This window comes from Chiloscyllium punctatum, chromosome 8, assembly GCF_047496795.1.
Source record: "Chiloscyllium punctatum isolate Juve2018m chromosome 8, sChiPun1.3, whole genome shotgun sequence".
NCBI classification, from domain to species: domain Eukaryota; kingdom Metazoa; phylum Chordata; class Chondrichthyes; order Orectolobiformes; family Hemiscylliidae; genus Chiloscyllium; species Chiloscyllium punctatum.
In genome coordinates this window covers 134,002,347-134,024,098 of record NC_092746.1, presented here as the reverse complement: position 1 = coordinate 134,024,098, position 21,752 = coordinate 134,002,347, and the positions used below count along the sequence as shown (strand labels likewise).

The window sequence follows — 21,752 nt, the reverse complement described above, 5'->3', positions numbered from 1 at the left end:
ACTCTGTGAGTGTGTCTCTGTGAGCGTGTCTCTGTGAGTGTGACTCTGTGAGTGTGTCTCTGTGAGCGTGTCTCTGTGAGTGTGACTCTGTGAGCGTGTCTCTGTGAGTGTGACTCTGTGAGTGTGTCTCTGTGAGCGTGTCTCTGTGAGTGTGACTCTGTGTGTGTGTCTCTGTGAGTGTGTCTCTGTGAGTGTGTCTCTGTGAGTGTGTCTCTGTGACCGTGTCTCTGTGAGTGTGTCTCTGTGAGCGTGTCTCTGTGACCGTGTCTCTGTGAGTGTGACTCTGTGAGTGTGTCTCTGTGAGTGTGTCTCTGTGAGTGTGTCTCTGTGAGTGTGACTCTGTGACCGTGTCTCTGTGACCGTGTCTCTGTGAGTGTGTCTCTGTGAGTGTGTCTCTGTGAGTGTGACTCTGTGGGTGTGTCTCTGTGGGTGTGTCTCTGTGAGTGTGACTCTGTGAGTGTGTCTCTGTGACCGTGACTCTGAGTGTGTCTCTGTGAGTGTGTCTCTGTGAGTGTGTCTCTGTGACCTGTTACCTCCTCTGCTCGTGCTCTCTCAATCTTCTCTCGGAAATCCTCGATGGACTGGTGTAAGCCTCGGTGAACTCCGAGCTGTGTCTGCACCGTGGGCAGGTCTACCCCCCACTCTGCAGCATCCAGACGTCTCTGGTTCTCCTCAATCCACTCCAGCAGATCCTGGATGTACTTCAGGGTCACCCCATCCACAGCAGCACTGGCCTTGGATGGGGAGTGTTTGTTCCCAGGTGCCACTATCTGTGTTATCTGCTGCTGGACTCCAGACTTAAACCGGAGACTGTACTCTGTTCGGGTAGCGACCAGGAATTCATGCAGCCGAAAGACCCTGTGATACAGGAGAGCAATCAGTGACAGAATGTGTGCCCCCACCCTCCCCCCACCCCCACCCACCGCCACACCTGAAACTCCCAGAAAACAGCCAGCCAAGGGGTGGACACATCTACTGCACCAACCAGGAATGCCGAAAGGATGGGCGAGCCCAATCTGACAGATCCCTAGACTTGCATACCCCTCATACTGCTGAACCCCCCGACCCCATCCCGATCTGCCCAGCCCATACCCCCGACCCCATCCCGATCTGCCCAGCCCATACCCCTGACCCCACCCTGATCTGCCTGACCCATACCCCTGACCCCACCCTGATCTGCCTGACCCATACCCCTGACCCCACCCTGATCTGCCTGACCCATACCCCCGACCCCACCCTGATCTGCCCAGCCCATACCCCTGACCCCACCCTGATCTGCCTGACCCATACCCCCGACCCCACCCTGATCTGCCTGACCCATACCCCTGACCCCACCCTGATCTGCCTGACCCATACCCCCGACCCCATCCCGATCTGCCCAGCCCATACCCCCGACCCCACCCTGATCTGCCTGACCCATACCCCCCACGACCCCATCCCGATCTGCCTGACCCATACCCCCCACGACCCCATCCCGATCTGCCTGACCCATACCCCCCGACCCCATCCCGATCTACCTGACCCATACCCCTCGACCCCATTCTGACCTGGCCCTCTGACCTGTGTCCTAGGCACCAATCTAACCTCCCCCTGACCTATCCCAACGACCCATACACCGATCCCTCCATGACCCAATCCCCTGACCCCAGCCTAACCTGCGGTACATCTGCTCTGCCTGTGGATGTCTGCCATCCTTCAGGGTCTGGACGTCATTGAAGAGACTTCGAATCAAACTGTCCGACTTGTCCAGGTCGTGTTCCAAGATAGCAACATTCTGAGGGGGTTTCCCAGCATTTAACAACCGAATATCCTGTTAGAGGAGAGCAACACCAGCAATCAGTGCTTCCATTGTGTACACTCTCCCCACATTCTCTCTCTTTGTTCTCATGTACATTCTCTCTGTCTCTCTATCTCTCCCTTTCCCGAGATGTGCCTGCCTGATTTTCTCTCTCTACCTCTCTCTGTCTGTCTGTCTGTCTCTCTCTCTATCCCTCTTTCTCTCTCTCTTTCTCTCTCTCTCTGTCTCTCTCTTTCACTCTCTCTCTCTCTCTCTCTGTCTCTCTCTCTCTCTCTCTCTCTCTCTCTGTCTCTCTCTCTCTCTCTCCCCCCCCCTGTCTCTGTCTCTGTCTCTCTCTCCGCTCCCCCCCCCCCCCCCCCGTCTCTGTCTCTCTCTCTCTCTCTGTGTCGGGGGTCTCTCTCTCTCTCTCTGTCTCTCTCTCTCCCCCCCCCCCCCCCCATCTCTCTCTCTCTCTCTCTCTCTCTCTCTCTGTGTCGGGGGTCTCTCTCTCTCTCTCTCTCTCTGTGTCGGGGGTCTCTCTCTCTCTCTCTCTCTCTCTGTCGAGGTGTTCCTGCCTGGTTTTCTCCCTCACTGCATGTTATCTGCCAGTTTGGTTAATTCAACTTCATCTTCCACGTTATCCTCAACGGTTCTTTCAACTGTTACCAGGATAAGCTCATCCTGTCTTCATATTTGGCTACTTTTTGTCCTCTATCATTGGCAATCCTTGAATTTCTGCTCTTGATCTGACCCACCCTGCCGTTCAGTGCAGTCTCCCACAGCCTCCTTCCCCCCTTCCTGTTGTAGATTCTAATTCTTCACTCATCATCGGACTCTGGGTAGAGACTTTCAGCTTCACTCAGCATTTTTGAGCTCATTAAGTTACTGGTCTTGCCTCTCATGGTTCTGATCTAACCCAGATGTCATTCCTGAATCCCACTGTCTTACTGAGTGATCTGATCCACGGCCTCTCCCCGATTCTTCCAATCTAATTTTGTCAATGCCATTCCAAGGGGTACCAGTGGTCTTTGCTCCACATAAAATTCACACAGGACCACAAAGGGTAGACGCAGGAAGGAAGTCCCCAATAGGGAATACAGTTCAGAACCAGGGGTCATAGTTTAAGGATAAGGAGTTGGAGATGGGGGGACATGTCTTCACCCAGAGGGTGACGAACCTATGGAATTCACTATCATGGAGAGTACTGAGGCGATGATACCACATGTTTTCAAGAAAGTGTTGGATGTAGCTCTTGGGGCCAAAGGGATCCAGGGGTATGGGCAAAAAGCACAATCAGTTTTGATGATCAGCCATCATCATATGGAATGGGAAAGGAAGCTCCAAGGGGCGAATGGCCTATTCCTGCTCCGACTTTCTATGTTTCTGTCTAGGTTCACTCCAGGAACCTTGGCCTCCAGAATTTTGTTCAGCTGAGGACAGAAGCTCTCTCATCATGCCCCAGCCTCACAACCAGCCGTCCCTCAGAATCAGAACACCATCCTGCCTGACTCACTCCGCAAACTACAACTGGTTTGAGAGCCCAACTCCAGCTTAACAATTTGAGAGAAGTTTCTGTGTAGCTCTTGTCTTAGTCAATGGTACCACGTTTCTGTTCCAAGACCTCATGGGAAAAGAAGCAGTGACTGAGTTGTGGGTCACATTGTAGATAACGGGAACACTTACACCACAGCTCAGTGTGATTCAGCTACAAAGACATGTTCAGATTTCGGACAGTGGGCTGCACAGTGCTGAAAGTGTTCCCGTTGTCTACATCTCAATCTTCTGTGGCTAATCCAATCCTTCGACAGTCTCCACAAACGCTTCCTACTGTCTGTCTGTCTGTCTGTCCGTCTATCCTATCTCAGTCAAAGAATGTCCACAGGGGTCAGTGCTGGGGCCACTGTTGTTTGTAATATACATAAATGATCTGGGAGAGGGCACTGTTGATATGATCAGCAAGTTTGCAGATGACACAAAGATTGGTGGAGTAACAGAGAGTATAGGGGACTGTCAGAGAATACAGGAGGATATAGATAGACTGGAGAGTTGGGCGGAAAAGTGGCAGATGGAGTTCAATCCAGACAAATGTGAGGTGATGCATTTTGGGAAGTCTAATTCGAGAGCAAATTATACAGTAAACGGAAAAGCCTTGGGAAAAGTTGATGAGCAGAGAGACCTGGGAGTTCAGGTCCAGTGAAGCAAAAAGGAAGGATAACTTAGGACACATTACTAGAGATGTTGGAAATCATGAGGATAAGAAAGTTAGCATTAAGGTGCTTTACCTGAATGCTCACAGTATTCGTAACAAAGTCGGTGAATTAACAGCATCACAGAGAGGTGGTTACAGGGGGTTCAGGGCTGGCAGTTAAACATCCAAGAACAGGGAGACACAGAGGGGGTGGGGGTTGCCTTGTTAGTTAAGAATGAGACTAAATCTATGGCACTGAATGACATTAGGGTCAGATGATGTGGAGTCTGTGTGGGTGGAGTTCAGGAACCACAAAGGCAAAAAAACCAAAATGAGAGTTATGTACAGACCACTCAGCGGTGCTCAGGACCAGGGGCACAAGATGCATCGGGAAATAGAGAGGGTATGTCAGAAAGGCAAGGTCACAGTGATCATGGGAGACTTCAATATGCAGGTGGACTGGGTAAATAATGTTGCCGATGGATCCAAAGAAAAGGAATTCATGGAATGCTTACGGGATGGCTTTTTGGAACAGCTTGTGATGGAGCCCACAAGGGAGCAGGCTATTCTGGACATGCCACAACCCAAAGGACTAGCCACACTACCATACATCAGGAGCATTTCCGAACTGACAGCCAGACTATTGCGACCACTAGGACTCATAACAGCACACAAACCAACAGACAACAACTCACCAGAACGAAGGACCCGATACCCAACATGAGCAAAACCAATGTAGTGTACAAAATCCCACGCAAGGACTGCACAAAACACTACATAGGACAAACAGGAAGACAGGAAGATCCGTATCCATGAACACCAACTAGCCACGAAACGACACGACCAGCTATCCTTAGTAGCCACACACATAGATGACAAGCAACATGAATTCAACTGGGACAACACTACCATTATAGGGCAAGCCAAACAGAGAACAGCCAGGGAATTCCTAGAGGCATGGCACTCATCCACAGACTCTATCAACAAACACATCGACCTGGACCCAATATACTGACCACTACAGCGGACAGCTGGAACTGACAACCAGAAGCGGCAGAGACAGGCCACTATAAATGCCGGAGGAAACAGCACAGAAGCGCTTCACAGGAGGCTCCCAAGCACTGAGGATGTCACCTAGACAGGGGACGAAACGTCTGCAACACAAATTCCCAGCTCGGCGAACAGAACCACAACAACGAGCACCCGAGCTACAAATCTTCTCACAAACTTTGAAGGCTATTCGGGACTTAATGCGATGTAATGAGCCAGACTTTATAAAAAATCTTAAAGTAAGGGAACTCTGAGGAGGCAGCGATCATAATGTGGAAGAGGTTAGTCTGTAGTTTGAAAGAGAGAAGGCAAAATTGGATATAATGGTGTTACAGTTAAATAAAGGTAATTACGGGGGCATGAGAGAGGAACTGACAAAAATTGACTGGATGCAGAGCCTAACGGGGAAGATATTGAGCAACAATGACAAGAGTTTCTGGGTGTAATTGAGGACACAGTACAGAGGGTCATCCCAAAGAAAAGAAAGATTATCCAGGGAGGGGTCAGACAGCCATGGCTGACAAAGGAAGTCAGGAAATATATCATAGAAAAAGTGAGAGCCAATAAAGTGGCCAAGAGCACTGGGAAATCAGAAGATTGGGAAGACTACAAAAACAAACAGAGGATACCAATGAGAGAAATAAGGAAGGAGAGGATCAAATATGAAGGTAAGCTAGCCTGTAATATTAGAAATGATAGTAAAAGTTTCTTTCAATACATAAGAAACAAACAAGAAGCAAAAGTAGGAACTGGGCTGCTCTGAATTGATGCAGGAAGGCGAGCAATGGGAGATAAGGGGATAGCTGGAGAATGTAATAAAGACTTTGTGTCAGTCTTCACAGTGGGAGACAGGAGTAATATCCCAACAATTAAGGAGAGTCAGGGGCAGAGTTGAGTCTGGTGGCCATTACAAAAGAGAGTGTGCTAGAAAAGCTAAAAGGGCTAAAAAATGATAAATCTCCTGGCCCCGATGGGCTACATCCTAGAGTTCTGAGGGACGTGGCTGAGGAAATAGCGGAGGCTTTGGTCGTAATCTTTCAAAAATCACTGGAGTCAGGGAAAGTCCCGGATGATTGGAAAATTGCTGTTGTAACCCCCTTGTTCAAAGAAGGATCAAGACAGATGGAAAATTATAGGCCAATTAGCCTATAGGTTGTTGGTGAAGGATGAGATTTCTAAATTCTTGGAGGTGCAGGGTCAGATTAGAACAAGTCAGCATGGATTTAGTAAGGAGAGGTCGGGCCTGACAAACCTGTTGGAGTTCTTTGAAGAGGTGACAAGTAGGTTAGACCAGGGAAACCCAGTGGATGTGGTCTACCTAGACTTCCAAAAGGCCTTTGATAAGGTGCCACACGGGAAGCTGCTGAGCAAGGTGAGGGCCCATGGTGTTCGAGGTGAGCTGCTGGGATGGATTGAGGATTGGCTATCTAACAGAAGGCAGAGAGTTGGGATAAAAGGTTCTTTTTCAGAATGGCAGCCGGTGATGAGCGGTGTCCCGCAGGGTTCGGTGCTGGGGCCGCAGCTGTTCACGTTATATATTAATGATTTGGATGAAGGGACTGGGGGCGTTCTAGCGAAGTTTGCCGACGATACTAAGTTAGGTGGACAGGCAGGTAGTACTGAGGAAGTGGGGAGACTGCAGAAGGATCTAGACAGTCTGGAAGAGTGGTCCAGGAAATGGCTGATTGAATTCAATGTGAGGTCTTGCACTTTGGGAAAAAGAATACAGGCATGGACTATATTCTAAACGGTGAGAAAATTCATAAAGCCAAAGTACAGAGGGATCTGGGAGTGCTAGTCGAGGATTCTCTAAAGGTCAACATGCAGGTTGAGTCCGTGATTAAGAAAGCGAATGCAATGATGTCATTTATCTAAGAGGGTTGGAATATAAAAGCAGCGATGTGCTACTGAGACTTTATAAAGCTCTGGTTAGGCCCCATTTGGAGTACTGTGTCCAGTTTTGGTCCCCACACCTCAGGAAGGACATACTGGCACTGGAACGTGTCCAGCGGAGATTCACACGGATGATCCCTGGAATGGTAGGTCTAACATACGATGAACAGCTGAGGATCCTGGGATTGTATTCATTGGAGTTTAGAAGGTTAAGGGGGGATCTAATAGAAACTTACAAGATAATACATGGCTTGGAGAGGGTGGATGCTGGGAAGTTGTTTCCGTTAGGCGAGGAGACTAGGACCCGTGGACACAGCCTTAGAATTAGAGGGGGTCAATTCAGAACAGAAATGCGGAGACATTTCTTCAGCCAGAGAGTGGTGGGCCTGTGGAATTCATTGCCGCGGAGTGCAGTGGAGGCCGGGATGTTAGATGTCCTCAAGGCAGAGATTGATAAATACTTGATCTCGCATGGAATTCAGGGATACGGGGAGAGTACGGGTAAGGGGAGTTGAAATGCCCATCAGCCATGACTAAATGGCGGAGTGGACTCGATGGGCCGAATGGCCTAATTCTTATGGTTTTATGGTCTCTCTCTCTCTCTACCCCTGTCTCCACACACTCTCTCCATCTCCTTCTGCTGTCTGTCTTTGTGTGTGCTCAGTGTTGAAGGGTTACTCACGGATTTGAGCAGTGCATCAGACTGTTTGATTTGTTCTTCACATGTGTTTGATTCTTGCTGAATCCTCAGGATAATCCTTTGGAATCGCTCCAGTCTGGAAACAACAAAGCAGGAATCAGAACAAAGCAACAAACACTCAAACAGTCATTGTTGGATTGCTTCTCAGGTGAACACAACCAGCCCTCAGTAATGGCTGCACCAGACTAACACCAGACTAACCTGGGGTCAAAGGGCACCACTGAACCAGATAGACGATACATGGCACTTTCATCGTGATCATTAGACTCTTAAATGTATATGCTGTAGCGGGATTCGAACTTGGGGCCCCAGAACATTTGCTGAGGTTCTGGACAAATAGAACAGTGATAATATCGTGAGGCTATCACTTCCATACCAAACATGACCGACACAGGACGATGGGGAAAGAGTGGGGCAGTACGATTAATACAGGACTATGGGGAGGGCACAGAGCAGTGGGATTAGTTTGGGGATTGATAAAGGGCTATGGGATTAATTTGGGATTGATACAAGGCTATGAGGAGAGAGTGGGGCAGTGGGATTAGTTTGGGGATCGATACAGGGCTATGGGGAGAGAGAGCAGGACGGTGGGATTAGTTTGGGGATTGATACAGGGCTATGGGGAGAGTGGGGCAGTGGGATTAGTTTGGGGATCAATACAGGACTGTGGGGAGAGAGCGGGGCAGTGGGATTAGTTTGGGGATTGATACAGGGCTATGGGGAGAGAGTGGGGCAGTGGGATTAGTTTGGGGATTGATACAGTGCTATGGGGAGTGACTGGGGCAGTGGGATTAGTTTGGGGATTGATACAGGGCTGTGGGGAGAGAGTGGGGCAGTGGGATTAGTTTGGGGATTGATACAGGGCTGTGGGGAGAGAGTGGGGCAGTGGGATTAGTTTGGGGATTGATACAGGGCTATGGGGAGAGAGTGGGGCAGTGGGATTAGTTTGGGGATTGATACAGGGCTATGGGGAGAGAGTGGGGCAGTGGGATTAGTTTGGGGATTGATACAGGGCTGTGGGGAGAGAGTGGGGCAGTGGGATTAGTTTGGGGATTGATACAGGGCTGTGGGGAGAGAGTGGGGCAGTGGGATTAGTTTGGGGATTGATACAGGGATATGGGGAGAGAGTGGGGCAGTGGGATTAGTTTGGGGATTGTTACAGTGATGGGGGAGAGAGTGGGGCAGTGGGATTAATTTGGGGATTGATACAAGGCTATGGGGAGAGAGCGGGGCAGTGGGATTAGTTTGGGGATTGATACAGGGATATGGGGAGAGAGCGGGGCAGTGGGATTAGTTTGGGATTCTCTTTGAACGGAGATGGGAGACCAGCTGCCCTGAACAGATTGTGATGTTCTGTGATATCCTCAAAGCAACCAGAAAGCAAATTTTCGACCGGACTGAGTGAGCTATTGAGAAGGTGAACCTTGCTTGTTGTCTCTATTCAGAGAGATATCAAAACCATGTGATTTGAAACGATGTTTGCAACTCTCTGGGAGAGCAGGGGAAGCACCAACCTCTCAAACTCGCTGCGGAGAACTCTTTCCCGCTCCAGAATAGCAACATGTAGCTTTCCCCACTCCTTTTCCACATCGATTGGGTGATAACCTGCAGGTACCTTGAGGTGACCCTCCTGTACAGCACCCTGCAACACACACACAGAGTTACAGCACCCTGCAACAAACACACACAGAGTTACAGCACCCTGCAACACACATACAGAGTTACAGCACCCTGCAACAAACACACACAGAGTTACAGCACCCTGCAACAAACACACACAGAGTTACAGCACCCTGCAATACACACACAGAGTTACAGCACCCTGCAACACACACACAGAGTTACAGCACCCTGCAACACACACACAGAGTTACAGCACCCTGCAACAAACACACACAGAGTTACAGCACCCTGCAATACACACACAGAGTTACAGCACCCTGCAACACACACACAGGGTTACAGCACCCTGCAACACACACACAGAGTTACAGCACCCTGCAACAAACACACACAGAGTTACAGCACCCTGCAATACACACACAGAGTTACAGCACCCTGCAACACACACACACAGAGTTACAGCACCCTGCAACACACACACAGAGTTACAGCACCCTGCAACACACACACAGAGTTACAGCACCCTGCAACAAACACACACAGAGTTACAGCACCCTGCAATACACACACAGTTACAGCACCTTGCAACACACACACAGAGTTACAGCACCCTGCAACACACACACAGAGTTACAGCACCCTGCAATACACACACAGAGTTACAGCACCCTGCAACACACACACAGAGTTACAGCACCCTGCAACACACACACAGAGTTACAGCACCCTGCAATACACACACAGAGTTACAGCACCCTGCAACACACACACAGGGTTACAGCACCCTGCAACACACACACAGAGTTACAACACCCTGCAACAAACACACACAGAGTTACAGCACCCTGCAATACACACACAGAGTTACAGCACCCTGCAACACACACACAGGGTTACAGCACCCTGCAACACACACACAGAGTTACAGCACCCTGCAACACACAGAGTTACAGCACACTGCAACACACACACAGAGTTACAGCACCCTGCAACACACAGAGTTACAGCACCCTATGACACACATACACACACACACAGGGTTACAGCACCCTGTGACACACATACACACACACACACAGAGTTACAGCACCCTGTCTCTCACACACACACACACACACACACACACAGTTATAGCACCCTGTGACACACATGCACACACAGAGTTATAGCACCCTGTGACACACACACACATTCACACACAGTTACAGCACTCTGTGATTGACAGACAGACAGACACACACAAACACAGAGGTAGAGCACCCTGTGACACACACACATAGAGCTACAGCACCCTGTGACACACATACGCACGCAGAGTTACAGCACCCTGTGACACACACACACACACACACACACAGTTACCGAACCCTGTGACACACACACACACACACAGTTACCACACCCTGTGACACACACACAAACACACACACACACAGAGCTACAGCACCCTGTGACACACACACACACACAGTTATAGCACCCTGTGACACACAAACACACAGATACAGCACCCTGTGACTGACACACACACACAAACACACACACACACACACACACAGTTACAGCACCCTGTGACACACACACACACACAGTTATAGCACCCTGTGACGCACACACACAGAGTTACAGCACCCTGTGACACACACAGTTACAGCACCTTGTGACACACACACACATACACACACAGTTACAGCACCCTGTGACATACACACACACACACACACACACACACACACACGGTTACAGCACCCGGTGACACACACATACAGTTACAACACCCTGTGACACACACACACACAGTTACAGCACCCTGTGACACACACAGAGTTACAGCACCCTGTGACACAAACACACACAGTTACAGCACCCTGTGACACACACACACACAGTTACAGCACACTGTGACACACACACACACAGAGCTACAGCACCCTGTGACACACACACACACACAGTTACAGCACCCTGTGACACACACACACACACACAGAGTTACAGTACCCTGCAACAAATACACACAGTTACAGCACCCTGTGACACACATACACACACACACAGGGTTACAGCACCCTGTGACACACATACACACACACACACACACAGAGTTACAGCACCCTGTCTCTCTCACACACACACACACAGTTATAGCACCCTGTGACACACATGCACACACAGAGTTATAGCACCCTGTGACACACACACACATACACACACAGTCACCCAGCACTCTGTGATTGACAGACAGACACACACACACAAACACAGAGGTAGAGCACCCTGTGACACACACACACAGAGCTACAGCACCCTGTGACACACATACGCACGCAGAGTTACAGCACCCTGTGACACACACACACACACAGTTATAGCACCCTGTGACACACAAACACACAGATACAGCACCCTGTGACTGACACACACACACACAAACACACACACACAGTTACAGCACCCTGTGACACACACACACAGTTATAGCACCCTGTGACACACACACACAGAGTTACAGCACCCTGTGACACACACACACACAACACACACAGTTACAGCACCCTGTGACACACACACACACACATACACACACAGTTACAGCACCCTGTGACACACACACACAACATACACACACACACACACACAGTTACAGCACCCGGTGACACACACACACACACACACAGTTATAGCACCCTGTGACACACACACACACAGAGCTACAGCACCCTGTGACACACACACACACACAGTTACAGCGCCCTGTGACACACACACACACGCAGAGTTACAGCACCCTGTGACACACACACACACAGAGTTACAGCACCCTGCAACAAATACACACAGTTACAGCACCCTGTGACACACATACACACACACACAGGGTTACAGCACCCTGTGACACACATACACACACACACACACACACAGAGTTACAGCACTCTGTCTCTCACACACACACACACACACAGTTATAGCACCCTGTGACACACATGCACACACAGAGTTATAGCACCCTGTGACACACACACACATACACACACAGTCACCCAGCACTCTGTGATTGACAGACAGACAGACACACACAAACACAGAGGTAGAGCACCCTGTGACACACACACACAGAGCTACAGCACCCTGTGACACACATATGCACGCAGAGTTACAGCACCCTGTGACACACACACACACACACACAGTTATAGCACCCTGTGACACACAAACACACAGATACAGCACCCTGTGACTGACACACACACACACAAACACACACACACAGTTACAGCACCCTGTGACACACACACACACACACACACAGTTATAGCACCCTGTGACACACACACACAGAGTTACAGCACCCTGTATCACACACACACACAACACACACACAGTTACAGCACCCTGTGACACACACACACACACACATACACACAGAGTTACAGCACCCTGTATCACACACACACACAACACACACACAGTTACAGCACCCTGTGACACACACACACATACACACACAGTTACAGCACCCTGTGACACACACACACACACACATACACACACAGTTACAGCACCCTGTGACACACACACACACACAGTTACAGCACCCGGTGACACACACACACACACACAGAGTTATAGCACCCTGTGACACACACACACAGAGTTACAGCACCCTGTGACACACACACACACAACACACACACAGTTACAGCACCCTGTGACACACACACACACACATACACACACAGTTACAGCACCCTGTGACACACACACACAACATACACACACACACACAGTTACAACACCCTGTGACACACACACACACGCAGAGTTACAGCACTCTGTGACACACACAGTTACAGCACCCTGTGACATACACACACACGCAGAGTTACAGCACTCTGTGACACACACGCACACACACACACAGTTACAGCACCCTGTGACACACACAGAGTTACAGCACCCTGTGACACACACACACACACACACATTTACAGCACCCTGTGACACACACAGAGTTACAGCACCCTGTGACACACACACACACACACAGTTATAGCACACTGTGACACACACACACACACACACAGAGCTACAGCACCCTGTGACACACACACACACACAGTTAGAGCACCCTGTGACACACACAGTTACAGCACCCTGTGACACACAGACACAGTTACAGCACCCTTGACACACACACACACACAGGGTTACAGCACCCTGTCTCACTCACACACACACACACACACACAGGGTTACAGCACCCTGTCTCACTCACACACACACACACACACACACACACACACACACACACACACACACACAGTGACAGGCCCGTGGAGTGAGATGAAATGAAGATATACCTCCAGGTTTTTGAAAAGAGTCTTGCTGTGTTGTTTCTCAGTCTCTCGGATGGGTAGGTCTGACTCTTTAAACTTCAAGAACTGTCTCCACAGCACCTTTCAAAATCACAGCCAGGTCAGATATTACAGCATCAACATCAGTTTTCAAATACTTTCCCTGGGATCGGGTACGGGACAGTAACAGACACTGGGATCAGATACGGTGCAGTAACAGACACTGGGATCAGGTACGGGGCAGTAACAGACACTGGGATCAGGTACGGTGCAGTAACAGACACTGGGATCGGGTACGGTGCAGTAACAGACACTGGGATGGGGTACGGGGCAGTAACAGACACTGGGATCAGGTACGGTGCAGTAACAGACACTGGGATCGGGTACGGTGCAGTAACAGACACTGGGATGGGGTACGGGGCAGTAACAGACACTGGGATGGGGTACGGGGCAGTAACAGACACTGGGATGGGGTACGGGGCAGTAACAGACACTGGGATCAGGTACGGGGCAGTAACAGACACTGGGATGGGGTACGGGGCAGTAACAGACACTGGGATGGGGTACGGGGCAGTAACAGACACTGGGATGGGGTACAGGGTAGTAACAGACACTGGGATGGGGTACAGGGCAGTAACAGACACTGGGATGGGGTACGGGGCAGTAACAGACACTGGGATGGGGTACGGGGCAGTAACAGGGACTGGGATGGGGTACGGGGCAGTAACAGACAGTGGGATGGGGTACGGGGCAGTAACAGACACTGGGATCAGGTACGGGGCAGTAACAGACACTGGGATCAGGTACGGGGCAGTAACAGAGACTGGGATGGGGTACGGGGCAGTAACAGACACTGGGATGGGGTACGGGACAGTAACAGACACTGGGATCAGGTACGGGGCAGTAACAGACAGTGGGATGGGGTACGGGGCAGTAACAGACACTGGGATGGGGTACGGGGCAGTAACAGACACTGGGATGGGGTACGGGACAGTAACAGACACTGGGATGGGGTACGGGGCAGTAACAGACACTGGGATCAGGTACGGGACAGTAACAGACACTGGGATGGGGTACGGGGCAGTAACAGACACTGGGATCAGGTACGGGACAGTAACAGACACTGGGATGGGGTACGGGGCAGTAACAGACACTGGGATCGGGTACGGGGCAGTAACAGACACTGGGATGGGGTACGGGGCAGTAACAGACACTGGGATCAGGTACGGGGCAGTAACAGACACTGGGATGGGGTACGGGGCAGTAACAGACACTGGGATCAGGTACGGGACAGTAACAGACACTGGGATGGGGTACGGGGCAGTAACAGACACTGGGATCGGGTACGGGGCAGTAACAGACACTGGGATGGGGTACAGGGTAGTAACAGGGACTGGGATCAGGTACGGGGCAGTAACAGACACTGGGATGGGGTACGGGGTAGTAACAGACACTGGGATGGGGTACGGGGTAGTAACAGACACTGGGATCGGGTACGGGGCAGTAACAGACACTGGGATCAGGTACGGGGCAGTAACAGACACTGGGATCGGGTACGGGACAGTAACAGACACTGGGATCGGGTACGGGACAGTAACAGGGACTGGGATGGGGTACGGGGCAGTAACAGACACTGGGATGGGGTACGGGGTAGTAACAGACACTGGGATGGGGTACGGGACAGTAACAGACACTGGGATGGGGTACGGGACAGTAACAGACACTGGGATCAGGTACGGGGCAGTAACAGACACTGGGATGGGGTACGGGGCAGTAACAGACACTGGGATCAGGTACGGGGCAGTAACAGACACTGGGATGGGGTACGGGGCAGTAACAGACACTGGGATCAGGTACGGGGCAGTAACAGACACTGGGATGGGGTACGGGACAGTAACAGACACTGGGATGGGGTACGGGGCAGTAACAGACACTGGGATCGGGTACGGGACAGTAACAGACACTGGGATGGGGTACGGGACAGTAACAGACACTGGGATGGGGTACGGGACAGTAATAGACACTGGGATGGGGTAGGGAGCAGTAACAGACACTGGGATGGGGTAGGGAGCAGTAACAGACACTGGGATCGGGTACGGGGCAGTAACAGACAGTGGGATCGGGTACGGGGCAGTAACAGACACTGGGATGGGGTACGGGGTAGTAACAGACACTGGGATGGGGTACGGGGCAGTAACAGACACTGGGATGGGGTACGGGGCAGTAACAGACACTGGGATCGGGTACGGGACAGTAACAGACACTGGGATGGGGTACGGGACAGTAACAGACACTGGGATGGGGTAGGGAGCAGTAACAGACACTGGGATGGGGTACGGGACAGTAACAGACACTGGGATCGGGTACGGGGCAGTAACAGACACTGGGATCGGGTACGGGGCAGTAACAGACACTGGGATCGGGTACGGGGCAGTAACAGACACTGGGATGGGGTACAGGGTAGTAACAGACAGTGGGATCGGGTACGGGGCAGTAACAGACACTGGGATGGGGTACAGGGTAGTAACAGGGACTGGGATCAGGTACGGGGCAGTAACAGACACTGGGATGGGGTACGGGGTAGTAACAGACACTGGGATCGGGTACGGTGCAGTAACAGACACTGGGATCGGGTACGGGGCAGTAACAGACACTGGGATCGGGTACGGGGCAGTAACAGACACTGGGATGGGGTACAGGGTAGTAACAGACAGTGGGATCGGGTACGGGGCAGTAACAGACACTGGGATGGGGTACGGGGTAGTAACAGGGACTGGGATCAGGTACGGGGCAGTAACAGACACTGGGATGGGGTACGGGGTAGTAACAGACACTGGGATCGGGTACGGGGCAGTAACAGACACTGGGATCAGGTACGGGGCAGTAACAGACACTGGGATCAGGTACGGGGCAGTAACAGACACTGGGATGGGGTACAGGGTAGTAACAGGGACTGGGATCAGGTACGGGGCAGTAACAGACACTGGGATCAGGTACGGGGCAGTAACAGACACTGGGATCGGGTACGGGGCAGTAACAGACACTGGGATCGGGTACGGGGCAGTAACAGACACTGGGATGGGGTAGGGAGCAGTAACAGACACTGGGATCGGGTACGGGGCAGTAACAGACACTGGGATCAGGTACGGGGCAGTAACAGACACTGGGATGGGGTACGGGGTAGTAACAGACACTGGGATGGGGTACGGGGTAGTAACAGACACTGGGATCGGGTACGGGGCAGTAACAGACACTGGGATGGGGTACGGGGTAGTAACAGACATTGGGATCGGGTACGGGGCAGTAACAGACACTGGGATCAGGTACGGGGCAGTAACAGACACTGGGATGGGGTACGGGGCAGTAACAGACACTGGGATGGGGTACGGGGTAGTAACAGACACTGGGATCGGGTACGGGGCAGTAACAGACACTGGGATGGGGTACGGGACAGTAACAGACACTGGGATCAGGTACGGGACAGTAACAGACATTGGGATCAGGTACGGGGCAGTAACAGACACTGGGATGGGGTACGGGGTAGTAACAGACACTGGGATGGGGTACGGGGTAGTAACAGACACTGGGATCGGGTACGGGACAGTAACAGACACTGGGATGGGGTACGGGACAGTAACAGACACTGGGATGGGGTAGGGAGCAGTAACAGACACTGGGATCGGGTACGGGGCAGTAACAGACACTGGGATGGGGTACGGGGCAGTAACAGACACTGGGATCGGGTACGGGGCAGTAACAGACACTGGGATGGGGTACAGGGTAGTAACAGGGACTGGGATCAGGTACGGGACAGTAACAGACACTGGGATGGGGTACGGGGTAGTAACAGACACTGGGATGGGGTACGGGGTAGTAACAGACACTGGGATCGGGTACGGGACAGTAACAGACACTGGGATGGGGTAGGGAGCAGTAACAGACACTGGGATCGGGTACGGGGCAGTAACAGACACTGGGATGGGGTACGGGGTAGTAACAGACACTGGGATCGGGTACGGGACAGTAACAGACACTGGGATGGGGTACGGGACAGTAACAGACACTGGGATCAGGTACGGGACAGTAACAGACATTGGGATCAGGTACGGGGCAGTAACAGACACTGGGATGGGGTACGGGACAGTAACAGACACTGGGATGGGGTACGGGGCAGTAACAGACACTGGGATCGGGTACGGGGCAGTAACAGACACTGGGATCGGGTACGGGGCAGTAACAGACACTGGGATCGGGTACGGGGCAGTAACAGACAGTGGGATGGGGTACGGGGCAGTAACAGACACTGGGATGGGGTACGGGACAGTAACAGACACTGGGATGGGGTACGGGGCAGTAACAGACACTGGGATGGGGTACAGGGTAGTAACAGGGACTGGGATGGGGTACGGGGCAGTAACAGAGACTGGGATGGGGTACGGGGCAGTAACAGACAGTGGGATGGGGTACGGGGCAGTAACAGACACTGGGATGGGGTACGGGACAGTAACAGACACTGGGATCGGGTACGGGGCAGTAACAGACACTGGGATCAGGTACGGGGCAGTAACAGACACTGGGATGGGGTACGGGACAGTAACAGACACTGGGATCGGGTACGGGGCAGTAACAGACACTGGGATCGGGTACGGGGCAGTAAACAGACACTGGGATCGGGTACGGGGCAGTAACAGACACTGGGATTGGGTACGGGGCAGTAACAGACACTGGGATCAGGTACGGGGGCAGTAACAGACACTGGGATTGGGTACGGGGCAGTAACAGACACTGGATCGGGTACGGGGCAGTAACAGACAGTGGGATCGGGTACGGGGCAGTAACAGACAGTGGGATCGGGTACGGGGCAGTAACAGACACTGGGATGGGGTACGGGGCAGTAACAGACACTGGGATCAGGTACGGGGCAGGTAACAGGGACTGGGATGGGGTACGGGACAGTAACAGACACTGGGATCGGGTACGGGGCAGTAACAGACACTGGGATGGGGTACGGGGCAGTAACAGGGACTGGGATCGGGTACGGGACAGTAACAGACACTGGGATGGGGTACGGGGCAGTAACAGGGACTGGGATGGGGTACGGGACAGTAACAGACACTGGGATCGGGTACGGGACAGTAACAGGACACTGGGATGGGGTACGGGGCAGTAACAGGGACTGGGATGGGGTACGGGGCAGTAACAGACACTGGGATCGGTTTGGGATGCGAAGTGAGTCCTCACCTCCATCTCCTCATAGGTTCCCGGGAATTTCCTTTCCTCAAAAATGGTGATGTGATGGCGAATCCACTGGATCAGCAGCGTGACCATCTCATAATACTCCTGCCATCGTATCTCGATCTCCTACAGAAACAACATGGAGAACTCAGTGACTGCATCTCTCCAACATCACTCCCCTGGTGAGCAGCCTCATACAGGGGTACACACAAGACAGGGCAGAGTGACCCTGGGGCAGACTGTGACCCTGGGGAGGAGGGAGAGAGGGAACAGGAGAAGAGTGACCTTGGGGGGAGTGTGGAGTGGGGGATGGAGCTAGGGTAGAGAGGGAGAGGAGAGGGAGGAGCAGCGACCATGGAGAGTGGGAGAGCGAGAGAGTGAGAAGAGAGAGAGGGAGAGGAGTGACCTTGGTGGAGCAAGAGAGAGAGAAAGGGAGAAGGAGAGGTCGATGCAGAGGGAGCGGCTCCTGGGAGAAGGAGTAGAGGGGGTGGAACAAGGGGAGTGAGGGAGAAGGAGCAGAGAGTGACCCTGGGGGAGCAGGAGAGAGAGGGAGCGGGGGAGGAATGATCCTTGGGGGAGGGTGGGGAGGTTGAATCCAGGAGCAGAGTTCTGTAGAGGATGAGTAAAGTTCGATGTTCTACATTGTTTCATGTTGTCGTTTGGTAAGGGTTCATAATGGCAGGAGGACTCTCCTGTGGAATGCTCATCCTGAAATCAGGGCACTCCCTGTATGTCCAGACTATGATATGCAGAAAGTATGTCCAGCTGCAGGTCCCACTTTATCACATGGAGGGCCTGGAGCTGTGGATGGACTCACTGTGGGGTATCCATGAGGCTGAGAATGTCATGGATAACATGTTTAGGTGGGGGGGGGGGGAGGTGGGGGAGGGGGGGGAGGGGGGGGAGGTGGGGGGGAGGTGGGGGAGGGGGGGGGGGAGGTGGGGGAGGGGGGGGGAGGGGGGGAGGTGGGGGGGGGAGGTGGGGGGGGAGGTGGGTGGAGGTGGGGGTGGTGGGGGGGGTGGGGGGAGGTGGGGGGGGGAGGTGGGGGGAGGGGGGGGGTGGGGGAGGGGGGGAGGTGGGGGGGGGGAGGTGGGGGAGGGTGGGGGAGGGGGGTGGGGGGGGGGGTGGGGGAGGTGGGGGAGGGGGGGGTGGGGGGGAGGTGGGGGGGGGAGTGAGGGAGGGGGGGGGAGGGGGGGAGGTGGGGGAGGGGGGGGAGGGGGGGAGGTGGGGGGGGGAGGTGGGGGGGGAGGTGGGGGAGGTGGGGGTGGTGGGGGGGGTGGGGGAGGTGGGGGGGGGAGGTGGGGGAGGGGGGGGTGGGGGGAGGGGGGGAGGTGGGGGGGGGAGGTGGGGGAGGTGGGGGAGGGGGGGGTGGGGGGGGGTGGGGGAGGTGGGGGAGGTGGGGGGGGGAGGTGGGGGGGGGGGTCGGGGGGGGGAGGTGGGGGAGGTGGGGGGGTGGGGGGGTGGGGGAGGTGGGGGGGGGAGGTGGGGGGGGGGGGGTCGGGGGGGGGAGGTGGGGGAGGTGGGGGGTGGGGGGGTGGCGGAGGGGGGGAGTGGGGGAGGGGGGGGAGGGGGGGTGGTGGGGGAGGTGAGGGGGGAGGTGGGGGAGGTGGGGGGGGGAGGTGGGGGAGGGGGGGTGTGGGGGAGGTGAGGGGGAGGTGGGGGAGGTGGGGGGGGGAGGTGGGGGAGGTGGGGGAGTGGGGGGGGGGAGGTGGGGGAGGTGGGGGACGGTGGGGGAGGTGGGGGGGGTGGGGGAGGTGGGGGGGTGGTGGGGGGGGAGGTGGGGGATGGGGGAGGTGGGGGAGGTGGGGGAGGGGGGGGAGGTGGGGGAGGGAGGTGGGGGAGGGTGGGGGGGGTGGGGAGGTGGGGGAGGTGGGGGGGAGGTGGGGGAGGGGGGGAGGTGGGGAGGTGGGGGGGAGGTGGGGGAGGTGGGGGAGGGGGGTGGGGGGGGTGGGGGGGTGGGGGAGGGGGGGGGAGGGGGGGGAGGTGGGGAGGTGTTGGAGGGACTTCTGCACCAGCAGTGATGGGATCAAGGACTCCTGGCTTCAGTAGGCCCACAAGCCTGAACTCAGAGCTTGGTACCCAAAGAGGGACTGCAGTTGCACATAGAACATTCCAGCACAGTCCAGGCCCTTCGGCCCTCGATGTTGCGCCGACCTGTGAAACCAATCTAAAGCTCATCTATCCTACACTATTCTACTCTCGTCCACAAGCTTATCCAATGGCCATTTAAATGCCCTGAAAATCGGCAACTCTACTACATGTAGGCCCACAGTGGGAATGTGGGTCACAAAGGCAAGGTACAATGCAGTGTGGGGGTGGGGTACAACACAGTGTGGGGGTGGGGTTATAACGCAGGTGTGGGGGTGGGGTACAGCGGCAGTGTGGGGGTGGATTACAGGCGGTGTGGGGGTGGGGTACAGAGTGGTGTGTGGGTGGGGTAAGGGCAGTGTGGGGGTGGATTACAGGGCGGTGTGGGGGTGGGGTACAGCGCAGTGTGGGGGTGGATTACAGGGCGTGTGGGGGTGGGGTACAGAGTGGTGTGTGGGTGGGGTACAGGGCAGTGTGGGGGTGGGGTACAGAGTGGTGTGTGGGTGGGGTACAGGGCAGTGTGGGGGTGGATTACAGGGCAGTGCGGGGGTGGGGTACAGAGTGGTGTGTGGGTGGGGTACAGGGCAGTGTGGGGGTGATTACAGGGGGCGGTGTGGGGGTGGGGTACAGAGTGGTGTGTGGGTGGGGTACAGGGCAGTGTGGGGTGGATTACAGGGCGGTGTGGGGGTGGGGTACAGCGCGGTGTGGGGGTGGATTACAGGGCAGTGTGGGGGTGGGGTACAGAGTGGTGTGTGGGTGGGGTACAGGGCAGTGTGGGGGTGGGGTACAGAGTGGTGTGTGGGTGGGGTACAGGGCAGTGTGGGGGTGGATTACAGGGCA

At 53.9% G+C, this 21,752-nt stretch overlaps 1 protein-coding gene across 1 annotated transcript in view; it reads right to left on the bottom strand.

Annotated features, from left to right (window-relative positions):
* Nucleotides 1–533: 533 nt before the first annotated feature.
* The window catches only part of LOC140480306 (plectin-like), a gene marked incomplete at its 3' end in the record, with an annotated part of 324,240 nt that continues 303,021 nt past the window's right edge, over nucleotides 534–21,752 (bottom strand). The window contains exons 12-17 of the mRNA XM_072575010.1: nucleotides 18,831–18,950; nucleotides 13,596–13,691; nucleotides 9,123–9,250; nucleotides 7,591–7,684; nucleotides 1,656–1,810; nucleotides 534–858 (exon numbers count right to left, since the gene is read on the bottom strand). Coding sequence (XP_072431111.1) covers nucleotides 534–858; nucleotides 1,656–1,810; nucleotides 7,591–7,684; nucleotides 9,123–9,250; nucleotides 13,596–13,691; nucleotides 18,831–18,950 — 918 coding nt within the window. The remainder of the gene's footprint in view (nucleotides 859–1,655; nucleotides 1,811–7,590; nucleotides 7,685–9,122; nucleotides 9,251–13,595; nucleotides 13,692–18,830; nucleotides 18,951–21,752) is intronic.